The 18564-nt window shown below is 36.5% G+C and overlaps 1 protein-coding gene across 2 annotated transcripts in view; it reads right to left on the bottom strand.

Moving 5' to 3' along the window:
• Nucleotides 1–18564, bottom strand: part of KLHL1 (kelch like family member 1) — a 218527-nt gene that overhangs the window by 65707 nt on the left and 134256 nt on the right. For both annotated transcript variants that reach the window (XM_054518600.1, XM_036387829.2), the window contains exons 6-7: nt 16825–17011; nt 1459–1683 (exon numbers count right to left, since the gene is read on the bottom strand). In XM_054518600.1, the coding sequence (XP_054374575.1) occupies nt 1459–1683; nt 16825–17011 (412 nt within the window). The remainder of the gene's footprint in view (nt 1–1458; nt 1684–16824; nt 17012–18564) is intronic.

The raw sequence follows: 18564 nt of genomic DNA, 5'->3' as shown, positions 1-18564 counted from the left end.
CCAGTCATAATTTCAATATTCCTCAACTTAAACTACAATTTTTTAATTCTGTTGACCAAAATCATCTGTAAAATTATAGTCCAGAATTATTTTTTAACTGATTACCAATGGTTTTCAATCATAGATTCACCTCTTTTGTCACTGGGACAAATATTTTCTCTATTCAGCATACCCTATTGTTGTATTATAACTTTCCTGTAGTTACAGCTGAAGTCATTGCATTTTTACTGCCCTGGGGACCAGCACTGATTCTGTGAAATTCTCGAACACTGGCAGAGAAGACATGATGTATTTTTGCATGTAATTAGTGTATTTTCTCATGTATTTTCTAATTTACAATTAAATTTAAACTTAGGAAACAGTTTTAAATCAGTGAGATATTCAGTGCCATGATGCCATCTATGCCATCTGATTTAGATTCCCATCGCTATTTTCTATTGTAAGACTTGTTTGACAGCAACAGTGCCTATGGACATTGCAAGTGTCCAATGACATGAGCAAAGAGCAGGAAAACATGGTCCTTTTCTGAGGTATTGATGCAATAGTACAACAAAGGACTTGCTGATTGCAACTCAGGGAATGGACAAGATAACATCGTGTGTTTCATGAGTCAACACAGGCAGGCAGGCAGACAGAATAACCACAAAACCACTGCTGAAATGCAAAGAGTAAATTTATTTCCTATTTATTACCTTCCAAACCAGAGGATGCCAAAGCAACACCCAGGCAGAGACAGACACAGGCAGGAGGAACACAATGCCAGCAGGTGGCTGGGCTGCTGCTTGCAGCCATTTATCAAGCACCCACTCTTGCACAGTTTACCAATGTGCTGGGATCTCCTCTGGGCTTTTTATGACTTCTGTCCCAAAACAGGGAGCTCAAACATGTCCATAAGCCTCTCCAAACACCTATGTTATCTCTACACAGAAATTTTACTTTTCAAAACAGAGATAAACAGCAGTAGGCATAATATATATTTGTGGCTCCCACACTGTTATTCTTCAGGCCTTGGCATTCCAGGCTGAAAGGTCACTTAAGCAAATCTGCCATCTTCCTTGCCATTCTCCCGCTTTTAACACCTTCATCCCCAAACGTGTCTGTGGGAGTCTGAGATGTTAATGGGTCAAACATTTGCCCATTTGTAGAGGTGCTAGGGTGCTTCGCTAGACCAGGGTTTGCACCCTACAATGTGCACCCTCCCAAGAGTGAGGAGGTAAAATTTTGAGTGGGTGATGGTGAAGCCTCTGGTCCGCATAAATCAGAGGGGGTGACCACCCACCACTGGAGGCCAACAAGAAGCAGACCTTGTGGAGGCAGGATAGTTCTTTTACCATGCTGCAAAGCCTAGTTATTGTTACTGGTAGGAATGCTACTAAAGCTTAAAAGTACTGAGTTTTCTATTAAACGTTACATAACAAAAAAAAAAAAAAGTGGTACGTTTAAATATTTTTTCCTTACCTAAGCCATGCCTGTGTGTTGACATAGGTGGTAACACAGTCCAAGCCTTGGTCTTTGGATTGTAACATTCAACAGTGTTTAATGTCTTTAAACCATCCCGGCCTCCAATGACAAACAGCTTGTCATCGATGACAGCAACACCAAACTGAAGCCTCCTGCCATTCATTACTCCAGCCTGAATCCATATGTTTGTTCTGAGATCATACTTTTCAATAGTTGTAGCTCCTGATGAGACATAAAAGCAGAACTACAAATATCAAAATTATAGATGCATTTAAATTAATGCTTAAGAGAATAGTCTAATGATTAATCTGAAATGTAAGCAGTGCTTTATTTTAACATACACATAACAGTGCTTCACTTTCAAAATTTAAATATCCTACAGAAAAAAAAATTCAACGTAATTATGAAGCATTACTCTTTGGAACTAACCCTTTGTTAGTTTATGATTATAATAAAATGTTATAATTCCATGGAAAATAATTCTGTCAGGATTCATTCATTATGTGTAACCAACAAGCAATGAACCAAGTTCAAATAAACATCATGAAAGCAATAGGTTTGTTAACTGGACTAAAAAAGACATAAGTTAAATTCAATTTGTATATAAGTGTAGCAGAGGAACAACAATGCAGGATACAACTGTATGTATTAAATTCCCTTCCAGTTTTATTAAGCCACAAGATACATGAATCAAATTTTGCATTCAATTTAGAGAGATCTTTTTGATCCTAGTTTAAAATAAACAGCTGTAAATTCATTAATACTTAGGTTTGAAAGAACAAAATATACAGTTTATTTGATACAGTTTCTTGGAGGTGGTGCAGGGCATATTATAATGATGCATATTCATAAAGTTATAATGTTTTATATGTTGAATCTATTTGTGTTAAAAGCTAGACCTGTAGCACATGAATTCTGTAAAGCTGTTTACTTCAATGGAAAAAAGTACAATTTAAAAGTTTTCTCATTCTGATTTCAGAAAATTGTACTAGTATAACAGGCTGAATTATGCTCAGCTACATATTTTCTAATATTGACTAAGTCTGGGTTGCCACAATATTTTATTATATTACATACTGAGAACCTAACCCAGGAGTTCCTGGACTGCTTAAATTCTGTTTATCCAATAAGGTGCCTTGCTAATTTCTAATGATGATTAGGATGAGGATGATAGAATAATATAATACTAACAATAGAAATGGGAATGAGAATAATGACAAAAATCACCCACACAAAGTGAAATAGGTGTCGTGCCTATAAAATCATTATTCTCGGGAACATGAATATAATACATTCGAGACTGCAATTCAGACAAGAAAAGACCTCTTAAATAACAGTAATTCTTTTGATGACAATGACTCTGCATTGGTAACACTCAAAATAGAAAAATCTTTAAACAGAAAGTTGGTGGAACAACTGAAAGGTATCATCAGCAGAGATTTTAGGATATCTTTAATTGCAGATTTTTGAGAATTTCTTTTTTATAATATTTAGACTGTGCTTCATTCCCATACATATGGTCATATATTCACACAACTTAGACACTAAAAGAGAATAAACTTCTACCTTTCCTAGGAAGAAAACTGGGTATTTCTGACAAAAGAATAGGTTTCTTTTCTTAACTCAATTGTTTTGATCTTGAAAGTAAAAAGATTTTCTGCACCTAGGAGAGGAGGCCAAGTCTTGATACCAATAGGATTTTACTAGACAAATTAGTTTAGCTATTTAAGAGTCAAGTCCTCTGGTTTATATAAAACCAATACCATATTGAAATATTGACTTTTCATCTATCATATATTTTATGGCTTGAATATATTTGCATATAGTCTAGAATGAAAGTACTATTACAATGCCAAATGTTGACATCACAAATTTGCTCTGCAACAGAATAAAAGCAGAAGCTCTAAAGTATCCAGGGGTGCATCAAACACAGCACAAACAAGGCCATTGCTTTATCTCGACAATACCTTTGAGCTACTTTTGCTAAAATCTCCTGTCACTAAGTGGACTACAAAATATCTGTTTTCCCATTTTTTAGGAATCTTAATTCAAAAGGACAGAAATGTCATTCTTAGATTCTCTCACAGCCTTTTCTGCTAATTCTATATTGAGAAAAAATTGACTTATGATAAGGCTACTAGAGCTAAGAAATTCATAAACATTAAGGTTTTGGAGAAATTTCTTGGAAATCTGTTTTAGCATTTAATTAACTGATTATATTTTATGACTTTGCATAGAAGTTCTGTCATTGTCAGAAGTCTAAGTGGATCATAGAATTGTCAAATTGCAGAGTCATTTAGGTTGGAAAAGACCTTTAAAATCATTCGCCCTTTAACCCAGCACTGTCAAATCCTCTACTAAACCCCAAGCACCACATCTACATTTCTATTAAATACCTCCCTGGGCATCACTTCCCTGGGCAATTCCAAAAACACTTGATAACACTTTCAGTGAAGCTATTTTTCCAATCTAAACCTCCTCTGGTGCAATTTGAGGCCATTTCCTGTTGTCCTATCACTTGTTACTTGGGATAAGAGACTGACACCCACCTTGCTACAACCTCCTTTCAGGACGTTGTAGAGAGTGATAAGCTCTTCCTTGAGCCTTCTTTTTTTTTTTTCCAGGCTAAAGCACCTCAGCTCCCTCAACCACTCCTCACAAGACTTATACCCATACACTTCACCAGTTCCACTGCCCTTCTCTGGACACACTCTGGGATCTCAATGTCCTTTTTGCAGTGAGGGGCCCAGAACTGGACACAGGATTTGAGGTGCAGCCTCACCAGTGCTGAGCACAGTGAATTTATAATCAATAGTTACATTGCAGGATGATGAGTCACTCTTTGCTGCCAGATCTGGAAGGAATACAGAGTACCCCACATGGAACTACCAGAGAGAGGGACAGAACCCTATCTCCACTCACTTTCATCACTTGTAAGGTGAGATCATTATCTAGTTTGTTAAGCCATCATGCTGTGGTGCAGTGGAGGAACAGTCACTCACCCAGATGCTGGCTCCAGTGACTAGCAAAAATTGGTAGCATCACATGACAGCTGAGATAAGAAAGTCCTCTCCTCTCTACCATAACTAGTGGGTGGCAGTCAACCAAGCCAGCTCCTAACAGATGCAACTTCCAAACTGTGCAAACTCAAAGAAATGAGCTGTGTTGGTTAATACTGCCAGCCTCAGTCTGTACAGGCTGTGAAAGGATGTCTTAGCAATGTCAGAAATCTGTAGACAAGGACTTTTGTCTAATCCCCATGAACAAACCAGAGTAATTCTGATTACATGTTTCAGAAAATCAGAAAATCCAATTTCCCAAGAACATGAGGATGGTAGGAAGCAATTGGGAAGTGACTGGTATATATATTTATGGAAATTGAAGATACAGGCTAATGTGAAGATATGAATAAAATAAATAAAGGGAAAAATTCATTATTCATTTTGAGCTGAAGCATATCTGCTGATTATGCAGAGATAGACACATTTTCCAACAAAAAAAAACAGATGGAATACCACAGAATAAATAACACACACATAGATCCAAATAAAAATACAAACTATATTAAAAAGTACATGAAATTAAATGTTACAATTTATTCTATTATTGTTTCCTTCACTGATGTATCACTAGTGCTTTTTGAGTGGTCTAATGGTAAAGAGGAAATAAATTACTTCCTAGAGCGTCTTTAAGATAGTGGGTATGAAATCGTAAAGATGAAAGAAAAATACACAGAATATTGAAGATTTTGCAATAAAAGTACTGCACACCCAGAGAATTCCTCTATACACATACAAACTCCTATTTTTCAGATGGACAGAACTCTAGAACTGACTAATTTCAGGATGTAGCACTGAAGAGAGAATATATGAAAAAGACATAGTGAGGTGAAACAGAATTAATTTAATAGCTATTTGCATGATAAAGAAAATTGTGTAGTAAATTAAAAAAAAACTATTCCATGACTGTGGCAGCACAAATAATTTCTGGTAAGAACATAACAATGTTTCTTGATGTTCTAGGCACATTTTAAGGTTTTTTTTCTAACTTAAATTCTACTTAGGATCCAGTTGGGCATTGAATTAAATTAGTTCTGTGTATTGTGCATATGGACATTATAAACCCTGATTAATCAAGATCTATGAAGTAATGAGAGTCCTACAGACAAAGACACCTTCAGAAATGAAATGCCATAGATGATCAGGTTAATTTTGTATTAATGTCCAACTGCTGCTGACAATTCCTCTGTGTATGCAGAAGGGATGAAGACAATCCTACCACTCCATGTTTCTGATGAAACATTAAGGTACTAGCTCTCATGATTTCATCTTTATCTACAAAGCAGGACACCATTGCACTAAATACAAATTTCTATTTCTTTAGTTTTGTTGCTATTTTGAAGCACATGAATGTGTGAAATTGTTTTGGTGAAACCCTTCAAATGATACTCTAATTATCTTCTCTTAAACTTTGTCTATTTCTAAAATTAAGCATATTTCAGTTCCTTGCTAATGACTTATAAATCAAGATTTTTGTAGAAACCTTACTGACATTCTCACATATTTTGCAGTTTTGATGACTGAAGACTAATAATACAGCAAGGTCAATGAGTGAAAAAGAATAACTCGGATAGCAATATTATTTGCAACTCAATATTTTAAGTCAAACACAGAAATACCTAGAAACTTGTCCTTCAAAGATATTTTTAAGTATTTTTGAACAAGCTGACATTGGCTACATGAAGTAATGAAGATTGTCTGAGGCTATGAATGCAGCATATTTATTTTAGTTGGGTATAAATGCAGGACTTTTCATATAAGCAAAGTGATAATTGCTTCAGAAGCAGATGAAAATGCCAAACATATTCCGCTTGTTCAACTGTCTTTGTATTTGGTGTAAACATTTCCACATAAAATACCTTACTTTCCCCCCTTATTGGTAGAGTGATTTAGTATTTAAACCCCTGAAGAAGGGTAGGAGTTCTACATTTATCATCAGAAAAATTCTACTTCTTTTTTTTTTTTCTCTGTAAGACTTTCTGCTGATTTTGCTATAACTAAAGCTGTTGCTGACATGTACTCTGATCATTTTGTCCAAGATTTAGAGATGCTGCTGTGAGTAGGCACAAAATGATGACCTTGATCTAGTGATCTGCAACATTACATTTTGAACTGAGAAGATGGTGACTGAAGTGGAACGAATGTGACCTAAGGAGGTTACTGATGCAGATACCATTGAGATTATTTTGGTAAAGAAACAGCTACACAGAAAATGGTAGCATAGGGTAGCAGTTCATTACTCTATAATAAGACTGCTATAAATTCCTTTAAGCACTCCAAAAATGTATAACACATACACAAAAAGAATCTCACTTTTTTTTTTAGTGAAAACACGTATTAAAATGTCAGAAGGATTTTCCATATAGTGATATGAAATCAGCGAACCTCTTGGCATTTTTAATTATTCTACACAAGCAGAATTCTCTAAAACCAATACAAGTTTTTCCCACAAATCTTTATATTTACGAGAGTATCAGAACTGACAGCTTTTCAGCAGTGATTTTAGGCAATGTCTTTGACGTTATGCACTTTGTTTTACATTATAGGGTTATGTATTATTACAGAAAACACTCATGGTTTATTTTATATTTTTATGTAGTCTAAAACTTACAAAAGCTCCTTTTATTAATGATTTATGCCATGCAGTATGATAGTCTACCTTTGCTCAGCAACAAATTCATGCCTCTTCTTTTAAAACAGTTCTGTTCCCACTGAAAATTCTGCAAATAAAGTGGTAACAATAATAACAAAAGTTCCACATGTGGACAAATGCAAATTCTAGGGGAACTACATACTCTGCAGGAGGGGTGTGCACCCACTGGAGCTCTCACCAGTGGGGAGCAGGTGATGGTGACCTACACAAGCTGTGTATCTATGTTTGTGTGTCTATGTACATGTGGGTCTGCAACTACAACCTTGAGGGATTTGGTCACGAAGAACATTAAGTAATTTAAAGACGTAATATTTTGCAAGTGTCTAGTACTGCAATTTATCTACTGCATGATTGATACTGATTCTAAGCACATGGTTCATCTGGTTGGGAGTTCATTATGTGCCATACTAAATCAATAAGCTTCTTTGATCATGATTTGGTTAAATAATGTGAACTGAGCAGTTTGGTGCTGCAACAGTACCAGTTTCCCATAACCCTCAGCCTTCTTTCATTATTTTGCATTATAGATGTAGAGATGCTCATCCACACTGCTTAGCCCTTAGCTCAGCTCATGGGAGATTCTGTTTTGATGCAATTACTTCCCTTTAAGGTAAACTCACTGCACAGGGTGCTATTCCTAATCTTTACAGGTGTGACCCAGATAATGCTGCTTAGATTCTATATGGTGCCATCTGTAGTTTAAAAAGATAATTGTGTTTATTTGGTTTTCCAGTTCAGAGTATTAAAAGTAAGGTGAAAGCTCTACTGAAGCTTACTTGGATGTTCTTGTGCTTGACAATAGAGGCTTCCAGAGCATTTCCTAGAATTTGACAAGGAGATTTGTGAGGTGGCTGAAGGTGCAAGATAGAGCTGGAGGACCACACTGGGAGATGCCAGCATTTTTCAAGCCTTACCCACAATGGCTGTTGAGGGTTCCGGATCTGAACTATTTACAGAGCAAGATTCAGAATTTGTGGTGGTTTACTCTAAAGCCAATACCAGTAGTGACAACCATTAATGAAACTTTGGCCATCAGGGTACAGAAATTGGCTAGTGTACAGAAAAAGCTAAGGTTTCTGATAGCATAGAAGTTCTCTAAGTTATCCATCTGCCAGGCATCTGTCTTCTCTAGCTTACACACAAAGGTGGGATTTTTCATGGTTTTTTTTTGTTTCGGTTTGGTTTTTTTTTGGGGGGGTTGTTTTGGTTATTTTTTTAGGTGATAAGATATCTGCGCTGGGAATTTCAGACAATAGAGTAAGTTGCAGGGAAGTAATTAGGAGGAACACAGGGCTGTTCTTGGGATAATAATCCCCCTTACAAACCCATGATGCACAACCCTCTTGCACTGTCTGCATAATCCCATAGTTTGTACCAACAGGTGTGAATTCCAGGGCAACAGATTGACAAGGTAAAAAGTTTGTGGGATTATAAAATTTATCTTGTGTGTGATAACTTTTGCTCTTCTCTCACATTTGAAGCCATGGAGGCTCCAGAATAAGTCACTTCACGATCTTCTTTATGTTTCAAACTATAAATGAATCAGCAGTTTCAGAAGATAATTACACTGAAAAAAAAAAACCCAGAAATTTAGTGGTGTAAAATAAGTACTGAAAAAGTACCAGATGGTGTTAAAATATGGATGGGTTTTTTTGGGTTTTTTAGTTTGTTTTTTTTTTTATTCTGAAATGCTCTGCTAAATCAGAGTACTTAAACTGCTAATTAGCCAATGAGATTGAATGTTTTGGAACATATTGAAAATCATAGGAGTGAAAAGAAGGAAGTAATCATGTTAATAGTTATAAGAACTGGACGAGAAGAGAATTTTAGTGTGATTTATACATTTAATTATCTCATTAGTGATTAGCCAGTGTATTTTATATTCCTCTGGTGAAGTAATTAGCCAGGCTCTACTTTTACTCTACAAATACACTAACATGTTGCAGAGTTGCAGAACGGTTGAGGCTGGAAGGGACCTCTGGAGCTCATCTCTTCTCTAGGCTGAGCAGTCCCAAATCTCTCAGCCTTTCTTCACAGGAGAGAGGCTCCTGTCCTTTCATCACCTGTCTGAGATGCTCTTAAAGGACTGACCAGTATTTCCAGTGAGATATGACCAGAGTGAGGAAGAGGTAAGCAATTTGATGACTGAAAAGAGAAGGGATAGAGGGTGATTTAAACCTCAAAGAGTGGTATTTTACCCATCTTTTTTTTTCCAATAATTACCTAGGAAAAGACTGTTTCCTTATTCTTGAAGTAGCTCAGTTCTCAAAGAGATGCAGAGCATTGTCTTAGTAGTGAGGCATGTAAAGTGACCTCTTGTGGTACCACCTGCTGGGGGTAAATTCTCTGGAAACAACTCTCACCTCTGCAGTGAGTATTGAGGCATATCTTTCTCGGTGCCTTAAAGAGAAACCAAAAGCAAATGAAAATGGAAAAAAATTCCCCTCATATCTTCCTCTTTCATTGCAGCACACGCTTTAAAATTCTCATGCAAGGGCTCCCAGGGAGCAGACAGTGGATGGAGAGGGTGGCTGCTCTGTACAGCTTCCTCTGCTACCTAGATCTCTTCCCAGGGATCAAATCTGCAGGTGCAATTTTGCTGTTTCCAAATATCTGAACAATTGTTAGGAAGATGTTTGGGGCAAAATGATCTCAGGCACTTTTCTGCCAAGGTGCTGTCCAGCTGGGTGGCCCTCAAATTACACTGGTTCCACAGGTTGTTCCTATCAGGAACAGACATAGGACTTTGTGCTTCTCCATATTGAACTTCATGAGGTTAATTCCTGCTGTTTCATTAATTATGGTTTCTCTCTCCAGGATGTTTTGTTGCTAGCTAAATATAAGATATAAATAGACAGATAGACAGACAGATAGATAGATAGATTGATTGATTGATATTTCTTGAAACAGTTCATTTTCTGTTTAGTATTGTGTGAATCACACTAAAAATCAGACTCTCTTTTACTTTATCAAGCATATATTCAATAATGAACTCCTGGGCTATATTAAAAAGTATGCATTTCTGCAAAAGATAAACCAATTCTCCCAAAATCCATTGTCTGGTTTTCTGTTTTAAAAAGTAGTGGATTTTTCTTTTCGCCACAGCTAAATGACATCTTTTCTGTTTAAGGAACATATAAGGAAAAGTGAGTTTCAATGCATATTTGCAATACAGGCACTGAAAATTTTACTTATTCATTCTGCATGGCCTGCTTGCCACTTATTCTGGTATTCTAATTTTCTCATGAAAATCCACCATGATGACATTACTATGCTATCTTGATTTCTCCAACAAGAGTATACTTCTTTGTGTTCTTTCTGTTTATATGTTCCATTATCATTTTCCTGTTGAGTCTTCCAGAAAGCACGAAAAAGGAAAACAGGTCATTGGTACAATGTTGACCTAAAGCTACTGGAATGTTACTTGTTTATTAGTGCATTTTAGATTTAAGGTAAATTGCTTTCCATTTCCAACGTCTTCCATATCTAACTAGAGAATATCTAAGAAAACACTGGATTATGTCAACACACATTTTTATATTTAAAAAAAACCCTTTAAATGGGTCAATATTTTGAAAGATGAATTCCAGAAACTATAAGAAAGAATCGTGAAGTATACTACATGGAACTGAGCAAACACAAAACCATAGACTCATTTTGGTTGGAAAAGATTGCCAACCCTTAACCCAGCACTGCTGAGTGAACCACAAAGAACTTGTCGCTCTGTGCTGCATCTAGATAGCTTTCAAATACCTCCAGGGATGGAGACTCAACCATTTCACTGGGCAGCCTGTTCCAATGCTTGACAACTCTTTCACCAGAAAAAATTTTTCCTAATGTCCAGTCATAGCCTCTGCTGGTGATATTTGGTGTAATTACCTCCTGCTGTATTGCTTGTTACTAGGGAAAAGACACTGACTCCCACCTTGCACAAACTCCTTTCAGGTAGTGGTACAGAGTGATAATATCTCTCCAGAGCCTCCTTTTCCGCAGCCTTAACAACCCCAGTACCCTTCACTGCTCCTTCACATCTATCTCAGCAAAATTGCTCACTTCTGATACTTGAAAACACTGCAGTTGTTAGCTGACATAGAACTGCTGCTTAAATAGAGCAGACAAGATTTCAGAGAAAAACTGTAGGTGTCTAAATAAAAAAGTGGTATACTGACAGCTGCTTGGAATGTCAGAGGCACAATTTATTTTGGCTTATTGTGCTTTTGAGGTATTTTAAGGCTATGAATACATTCTTTAAGATTCTTTAAGATAAGAAATGTCCTCATGGAAAACACCGGTGAAAACAAATTAGCACCAAAGTCAGAAGAAACTCATACAGAGGAGTGGTAATGACAAATATGTGATGTTATCAATAAAAAGAGTAGGATTGCAAGAAGGACCATCAAGTTCTCACTTCTCAGTTCTTTTGTGAACATCTGTTTATGCAGTGGGTAACAACAGAATGTTTATGTCCCTGCTTGACAGGGGCTGCTCCTGGAGTCAGACCAGGGCTGATATATGCACATCATAAGTATACTTACAAAGTATGCATATTTATATAAAACTTTTCAAAAAGCACATCAAGGAGAAATATTCAGAAATAAACACTTTGGACTTTTCTTTCTTTTAAAGGAAAGTAGTCTTCATAAGTAGATTTTGCTGTTTGTGTATTATACAAATACAGGACTTTAGGCACCCACATTCTGAAAATTAAACACAGTTACTGTACGTTGCATATTTAGAATGAAAATGCAAGTAAGATGAAGATAAGATGTTTACTCAAGATAGTTTTGTGCATCAAATGGATAGATAATGAATGCTGTCAAACATTTTATGTATGTGAAGACAAAGTGGTTTGTAGCAATTTTTACAACGTGCAAAATGCCATCTAACAATCTTGATAAATTTCATTTTCTTCTTTTTAATGTTTTTTTTTTTTATTCTATTTTTAACAAATTCCTACTAAACTGAAGAGGAAGAAGGCAGATTCAAGTCACAGACAACTCATACACATATCTCAAGAAGCTGGAAGAACTACCTAAGAGGAAACACATGATCTTTCCCTATTTTTGCCCCTTTTTTACAGTATTTACCATAGGTTTTTGAATATTTTTTTCAGAATTTAAAAAAATATGCCTATATGAGAATAAAAAAATATAAATTTAAAATAAATTTTAAATTAAATCTGTTTTGAGAAATGTTTTTGCAAGAAACAAAATGAAACAAAACAAAACAAAAATCAAAACTAAAAAAGTCCGGAAAAGCATGGACATCTCCAAAATTCAGTAGAACAAGAGTAACTTCATATAGCTATGCTAGATGGCATTCCTGTGAAATAATTTTATATATATATATATATATATATATATGTAATAAACCACATTTGATAAATTGAATTGTGGAGTAAAGAGGATTATTGCAATGATTTAAAATACATTAAAGAAAAGGAAAAATATGCAACGTGGGTGTATAAAGAAGAATGACTGGAGGCCTCAATTTCAAAAGGTTCATTTTTTTTAATATATCTGTGGCAATAGAAGAGATCTTTTTAAAAGGTATATATAAAATAATAAAAGAACTTTTATTATTGCTTGATATAGCTTAATGATGAACATTACCTGTTTACCACCAGGGTACTTTTGGCAGCAGGTTTTATGTCTAGTCTTAAGATTAATGCAAAACACATATATAATATCAGTGCTTCAGTAAATTGACTATTCCATCACTTTTTAAAATGAACTACTACATTTTTATGGAAGAGTTTCTTGCTCATGCAACTTTTCATTACTTTTTCCCTTGTATTTATTTAAAGACTGGGATTCAGTAAACAAATAACTAATCTAGGGCTTTGAGGAGCTAGTCTAGGGCTATTCCAAAAGTAATACATACCAGTGTTTTAGATAATGGTTACTGTAACACCTTTATTTTCTTTTTCTGCAAGTTCTCCTTTTCCCTTATTATTCTAACTACTGCCTAGAGTGAGACAGGTTAAAACACCTCAGGAGAAATTAATCAGCATTCTGACATCATTACAACATTGCTTGATTACTGATACCAATCTCCATTTGCTGCATATTTTCCTGCTCAAAATCCATAGCACCATCTAACATAGACTGTATAGGTCATGTTCTACCATTTGGCTTCTGCTCTATATTTGGGTTTCCAGTATGGCTGTAGGAAGTCAAAGCTTAATCATTCCTAAAAATTCCTGTATGTCCATTTCTTGCAATTACTCATTTTTTTCAGTCAATCATCCTCCTCTATTTGTGGACTTCTGTATACTATTACATGATTAAATATTGCTAATCCAAATTAGAGAAGTCAGTGTGATGATATTAATGGGTAAAGTAAATGGAACATTGTCAGCAGCACATACCCACAATCTATTAATGCATCCCATTCCATTAATGCAGACATACTGAGAAAATGTGTTTCTTATATGTGCCCTTAAAATTAAATTAAGAAATAAGTAAAGGTGTGTGGAAAAAGTGATTTAAATTCTTTTAGTTTGTCTAGGAAATGAAAATTACAAATCCATCTAACTTTGATGCTTTCCTTTCTATCCATTTAGTACTATGCTGCATTAATTTCTTACATCAGGCAAAATTCCAGTTGCTGTTTGCTGGAGTTTAATTATCACTTCATTTTTATGGAAAGGAAGATAATTATAGAAGAGGCTTCAAAACAAACTTAGTATGCTAGGCTACTTTTTATGTGATGAGCCATATAACCTTCAAATGCTTTCATAATATTTGCACTTAGCCACTATTTTATATGCTAGTTAATAAATTACTAATTTGTCTAACTCAGCCAATTATTTGCAACAGTTTCACATTTGGTAGCAAACATGAGGAAGTATTAAAAATACATCATTGTGAATTTCAACCATCCATATCAGTCTTTCAGTGAAGAAAATTGTGGGGGAAAAAACAAATTACTAATTCTTTAGGAGAGATAATATTGTATCAGCATCATCTCCCAGCCCAGGCTCACTTTATGAACTCAGTGCCTCTTCAAAGCAGGCAAAGAGCACTCAGGTCTCCTAAATGGATGTGTGGAATCAAGATTCACTGGGCATAAAAGCTAGTCAAGAACACAGCAGGATCACAAGAGGGATGAGCTGAACAGATGCAAGCTGAGACAGCACAGCTGCAGAGCCTGGGTTGCTGGGAATACATATTGCATCAGCTGTAACACAGGCTCCTGCTACGCAGATGCTCCTCTGCCATACCAGCCCATTCTCAAAGCAGTTTTTATCTGCTGTAAATGTGTGAAAGTCCTGCTAGTTTTCAGTCAGAGATTGCAGCAACAGAGGGCTGAACCTCTGTTGCTGTGTGTTTTCTCCTGCTGCTACAGAAATTAACTGCCTCTGCCTGACCTGAATCTGCAAAATAGGCTGTGTCTTGATGTGGTAATGGGGCTTTGCCTCGTGCTGTCATCCTAAATATCTCTGTATTTTTATTGAGAAACAGATATTAATAGTAAATGAGAACAAATACAGCTGCACCCAAATTGGATTCATTATTGGGTCATTTCCTACCTGAATCCTTGTGTTTATTGTAATTTGTCGTAAGTAAGAGGAAACAGTCTTTGTATTTTATCATCCAAAGACAATGTTCTCTGCATATCCATGACTAACATTTAGCTACACAATTTTTTATAACTGTTAAAAGGACAAAAATAATCTGCAGCTACTTTAAGAATATATATATATATATATATATATATATATATATATATATATGTGTATGTATTGGTTCTTTCATCAACAATTTCTTATTGCCATAGAATCATAGAACAGTTTGGGATTGAAGGGACCTTCAAACACAAAAGAGCATCTAGTTCCAACCCCTGAGCCACGATATGGATACTTTTCTCTAGACCATATTGCTCAAAGCCTTATCTAGCCTGGCCTTGAACACTTCCAGGCATGGGACAACTTCTCTGGGCAACATGCACCAGTATCTCACCACCACCCTCAGTAACCAATTACTTCCTAATGTTTGATCTGAACCTACAACCTCAGTTTGACGTCATTGCCCCTTGTGCTATGACTACATGCCTTGTAAAAACTGTCACTAGCTCTCTTGTTGGCTCTTTTAGGTATTGGAAGGTGGGTTATTATAAGGTCTCCCCGGAGCCCTTTTTTTCTCTGTGCTGAACAGTCCCAGGTCTCTCAGCCTGCCTTCACAGGAGAGGTGCTCCAGTGCTCTGATCAAATTTGTGGCCCTCCTCAAGACTCACTGCAGATGGGTGTCATTATAGGATCCCAGAAATAGATTCCATACTCCACGGGGGGCCTCAAGAAAGTGGGTTTGAAGGGCAGAATCACAGTCACAGAGTCACATAGCTACAGAATAAGCTGAGTTGGAAGGGCCCCACAAGGACCACCCAGTCCAACTCCTGGCCCTGCACAGGACATCCCCAGGAATCACACCATGTGACTGAGAGCATTTTCCAAACACTTTTCGAACTCAGACGGATTTTGTGATGTAACCACTTCCCTGGGGAGGCTCTTCCAGTGCCCAATCACCCTTTGGGTGAAGAATCTTTTCCTGGTATCTGATCTAAACCTCCCCTGGCACAGCTTCATTTCAAAAGCATGAAGCTGCCTCAACTTGCTTGTCATATTTCTCTTGATGCTACCCATTTATTTTCACACAGGCACAGATGTCATACATTCTAATCACTGGTACAACTGTATGGGAAAAAAAACATGCCATGGAATTTTGCAAACAATATTGTCACAGCTATTTAGTGAAACAACTTTAACAACAGCACCTAGACTAAGATTTGGGAAATACTAAAGATAGAATTTTATAATATACTTTTAAAAGTACAGTTTATTTTTTGTTCCTGAAGGTATAGTCTTCAGTCTAAATATGGACATGAAAATTTAAATGCTTCAGAATTGTTAGCGAATATCACAAAAAAAAAATAAAGCCTTTTTGAGTATATAAACTTGTAATATAGCTAGCTTTTAGTTCAAGTATTTTGTTTCACTCCATTCAAGAAAACAGTGGATTAAATTTACCAGAAATGAAAGCACAACCTATCATCATAACTCTTATTCCAAACAAATGATTACAAAATGCTTTAATAAATTTTCCACTTTTTCCTACTTCATAGAAAAATGGGGCTAATTTTATCTTCCTTTATCTGTTGACAAACTAGCAATCTAGCTGAAGCTAGTTATATTTTCTCTCTAGAAGACTTAAAAATTTCTGCATTGGAAGACCCATGAATCATCATTAATATCCCAGACAATTACTTAAGGATCAAATACACCGCATATCAAGCTGCCTTTTATCAAAGGTTAGAAAAACCGAGAGAAGTTTTGACTTAAAAAGGAAAAACAAATTCTAGAAAACTGTAACTAAGGTATACTACTACCATTCTAGCTTTTTTGTTAAATTTCTTTCTGAAAATTATAATAATTTTGAACAAAGAATGAACTCAAAACTCAGTTTCTTTTCTCTAACTGTATTATGCTTCTCTTTAAATATCAGGAGATTTTCACTGGACCAAAATCTTGGCAACATTTCTTGATTGATTTAGACATCCCCCCACCAATCTTGCAATAGAAAGTTATGTCACCATTTTCTGACAAAGAAAATATGAAGTATAACTCATAAAGCAACAAATATCCTATAATACCTTTGTTGTTATCCATTCCTCCAACAGCGTAAAGTGTTCCAACTGTAGATTTTCTAGGCTTAGTTCTTGGACTTTGCATAAGAGTTCTTCTTTCTGGTAAAAGATGATATTTCATGGCTTCCAGAATAAGCTTCTGACATTCTAGGTCATCTTTAAAAAGTGCATGGTTTTCCAGGTCAGCCAATATCTGTGAATGACAGTAAGTGAATAAAACAGCCTAGAAATTCCTAGAAAAGCAATACTATCAATGAGAGACAAATACAAATGGATGTCACAAGTATATTTCTTCATTCTAGAACACACAGTTTTACAGGGCTATGTTTTCTTGGAACACAGAGAGAAAATGAAATAGTTGATTTTTAAAGGATTTTAAGGCCAGTGTTTCACCAGCCCTTAAGACTACAATCTTACTAATCTTTTACTGAAGGCTTTGAAAAAAACTAAATAGTGTCTTGTAAGTTGACTTATTTTTAATGGTTTCCAGCACAACACTGAAAGAACACAGAAGGCATCTCTTTGCAGGAACATTCCTTATTTTTAAAACCAAACAAAAACAATGTTCCCACCTGAGCAATGCTCAGTTCATACAGGTGCAAGGATAGTCTATTGTGATTCCAAAGAAGGAGGCTGCAAGTTGTAGATGTTGTGTTTGATTCACTTGCCTACATACATGTATCTACCAGCTTTTGAGATGTTGTAGATTACCATGTAAGTTTTCAAGATCCCATTGAATTAGGTTAACCTCACAAGTGACCTAGCTCTGAGCAGGAGTTGGACTGTAGCACTCCCGAGGCCTGCTCCCACCTGAATGATTCTCTGATTCTGTGATCTCACTGATGTCTGGCCAGAAGAGTGCAATGCTCATCCAGATTTTGTGCCATATCTGCCAGACCCATATTGGTATACCAGACAACCTAAGACATCCAAATTAGAGCAGGATTTAATTGCATATAAGAGCATATCTGTACAGTGCAGTAAATTTCTAGATATCATAGAACATTTATCTGAGAGATCAAATAATATTCAGAGAAGCAGCTAAAGGCCAGCAAGCAGAAGAAGCTCATTCCTGAGTGTAGTAGTTTGACAAGAAATGTGTTTTTTGGGATGCTGTGTTTTTGGCCAATAGATATTCAGACTTTAATATTAGCATTTAACCTGGCCATTAAGACATAGACACGCCTCTGAGAACACGGAGTTAAAAGCAGAGCTCTCCCCTGGGAAAGTTCTTTTGGGTTTCCGGCGGGAAAGAGTTCGGGTCTCTGCCCCGGCCCAGCTGCTGGCTGGGCAGGGGGAGGGGAAAGCCATGAGGCCGAGAGAGGTAAGCCTGAGCCCGGGGGTGGAAGGGTGGAAGAGAGAGAAAGAGAGACACCGGGAGCCATCGGGCAGCCCCCCCTGAGAGACACAGAGAGAGAGAGAGAGAAAGAGCCGCTGCCTGGGACTGTAACCTTGAAGCTTGATAAACATGGGCCTGTGCCGGCAGCACGGCTGGGACGGAGAAGACGGGGTGGGGTTCAGCCGGCCGCTTGTAGGAGCTTTTAACCCCTTTTTGGAGAATGAGAACTTTACAGAACATTGACCTCTCCTAGAAGATAGAGTAGAAGATGAAGAAAGAAATGAGCCAGTGTGAGAGAAGTCTAGGCGAGTGAGAGATAGTAGAAGAATAGAGAAGAATCCTAGTGGGAAGAGATGATAGAGTAGCTTTTGCTAGACTCTTTTTGTATAGCCATAGACAGAACCATG

Source organism: Molothrus ater, chromosome 2 (genome assembly GCF_012460135.2).
Source record: "Molothrus ater isolate BHLD 08-10-18 breed brown headed cowbird chromosome 2, BPBGC_Mater_1.1, whole genome shotgun sequence".
In the NCBI taxonomy this organism is placed as follows: domain Eukaryota; kingdom Metazoa; phylum Chordata; class Aves; order Passeriformes; family Icteridae; genus Molothrus; species Molothrus ater.
Note: the sequence above shows the minus strand (reverse complement) of the source record. Positions and strands in the feature narration are given on the sequence as shown.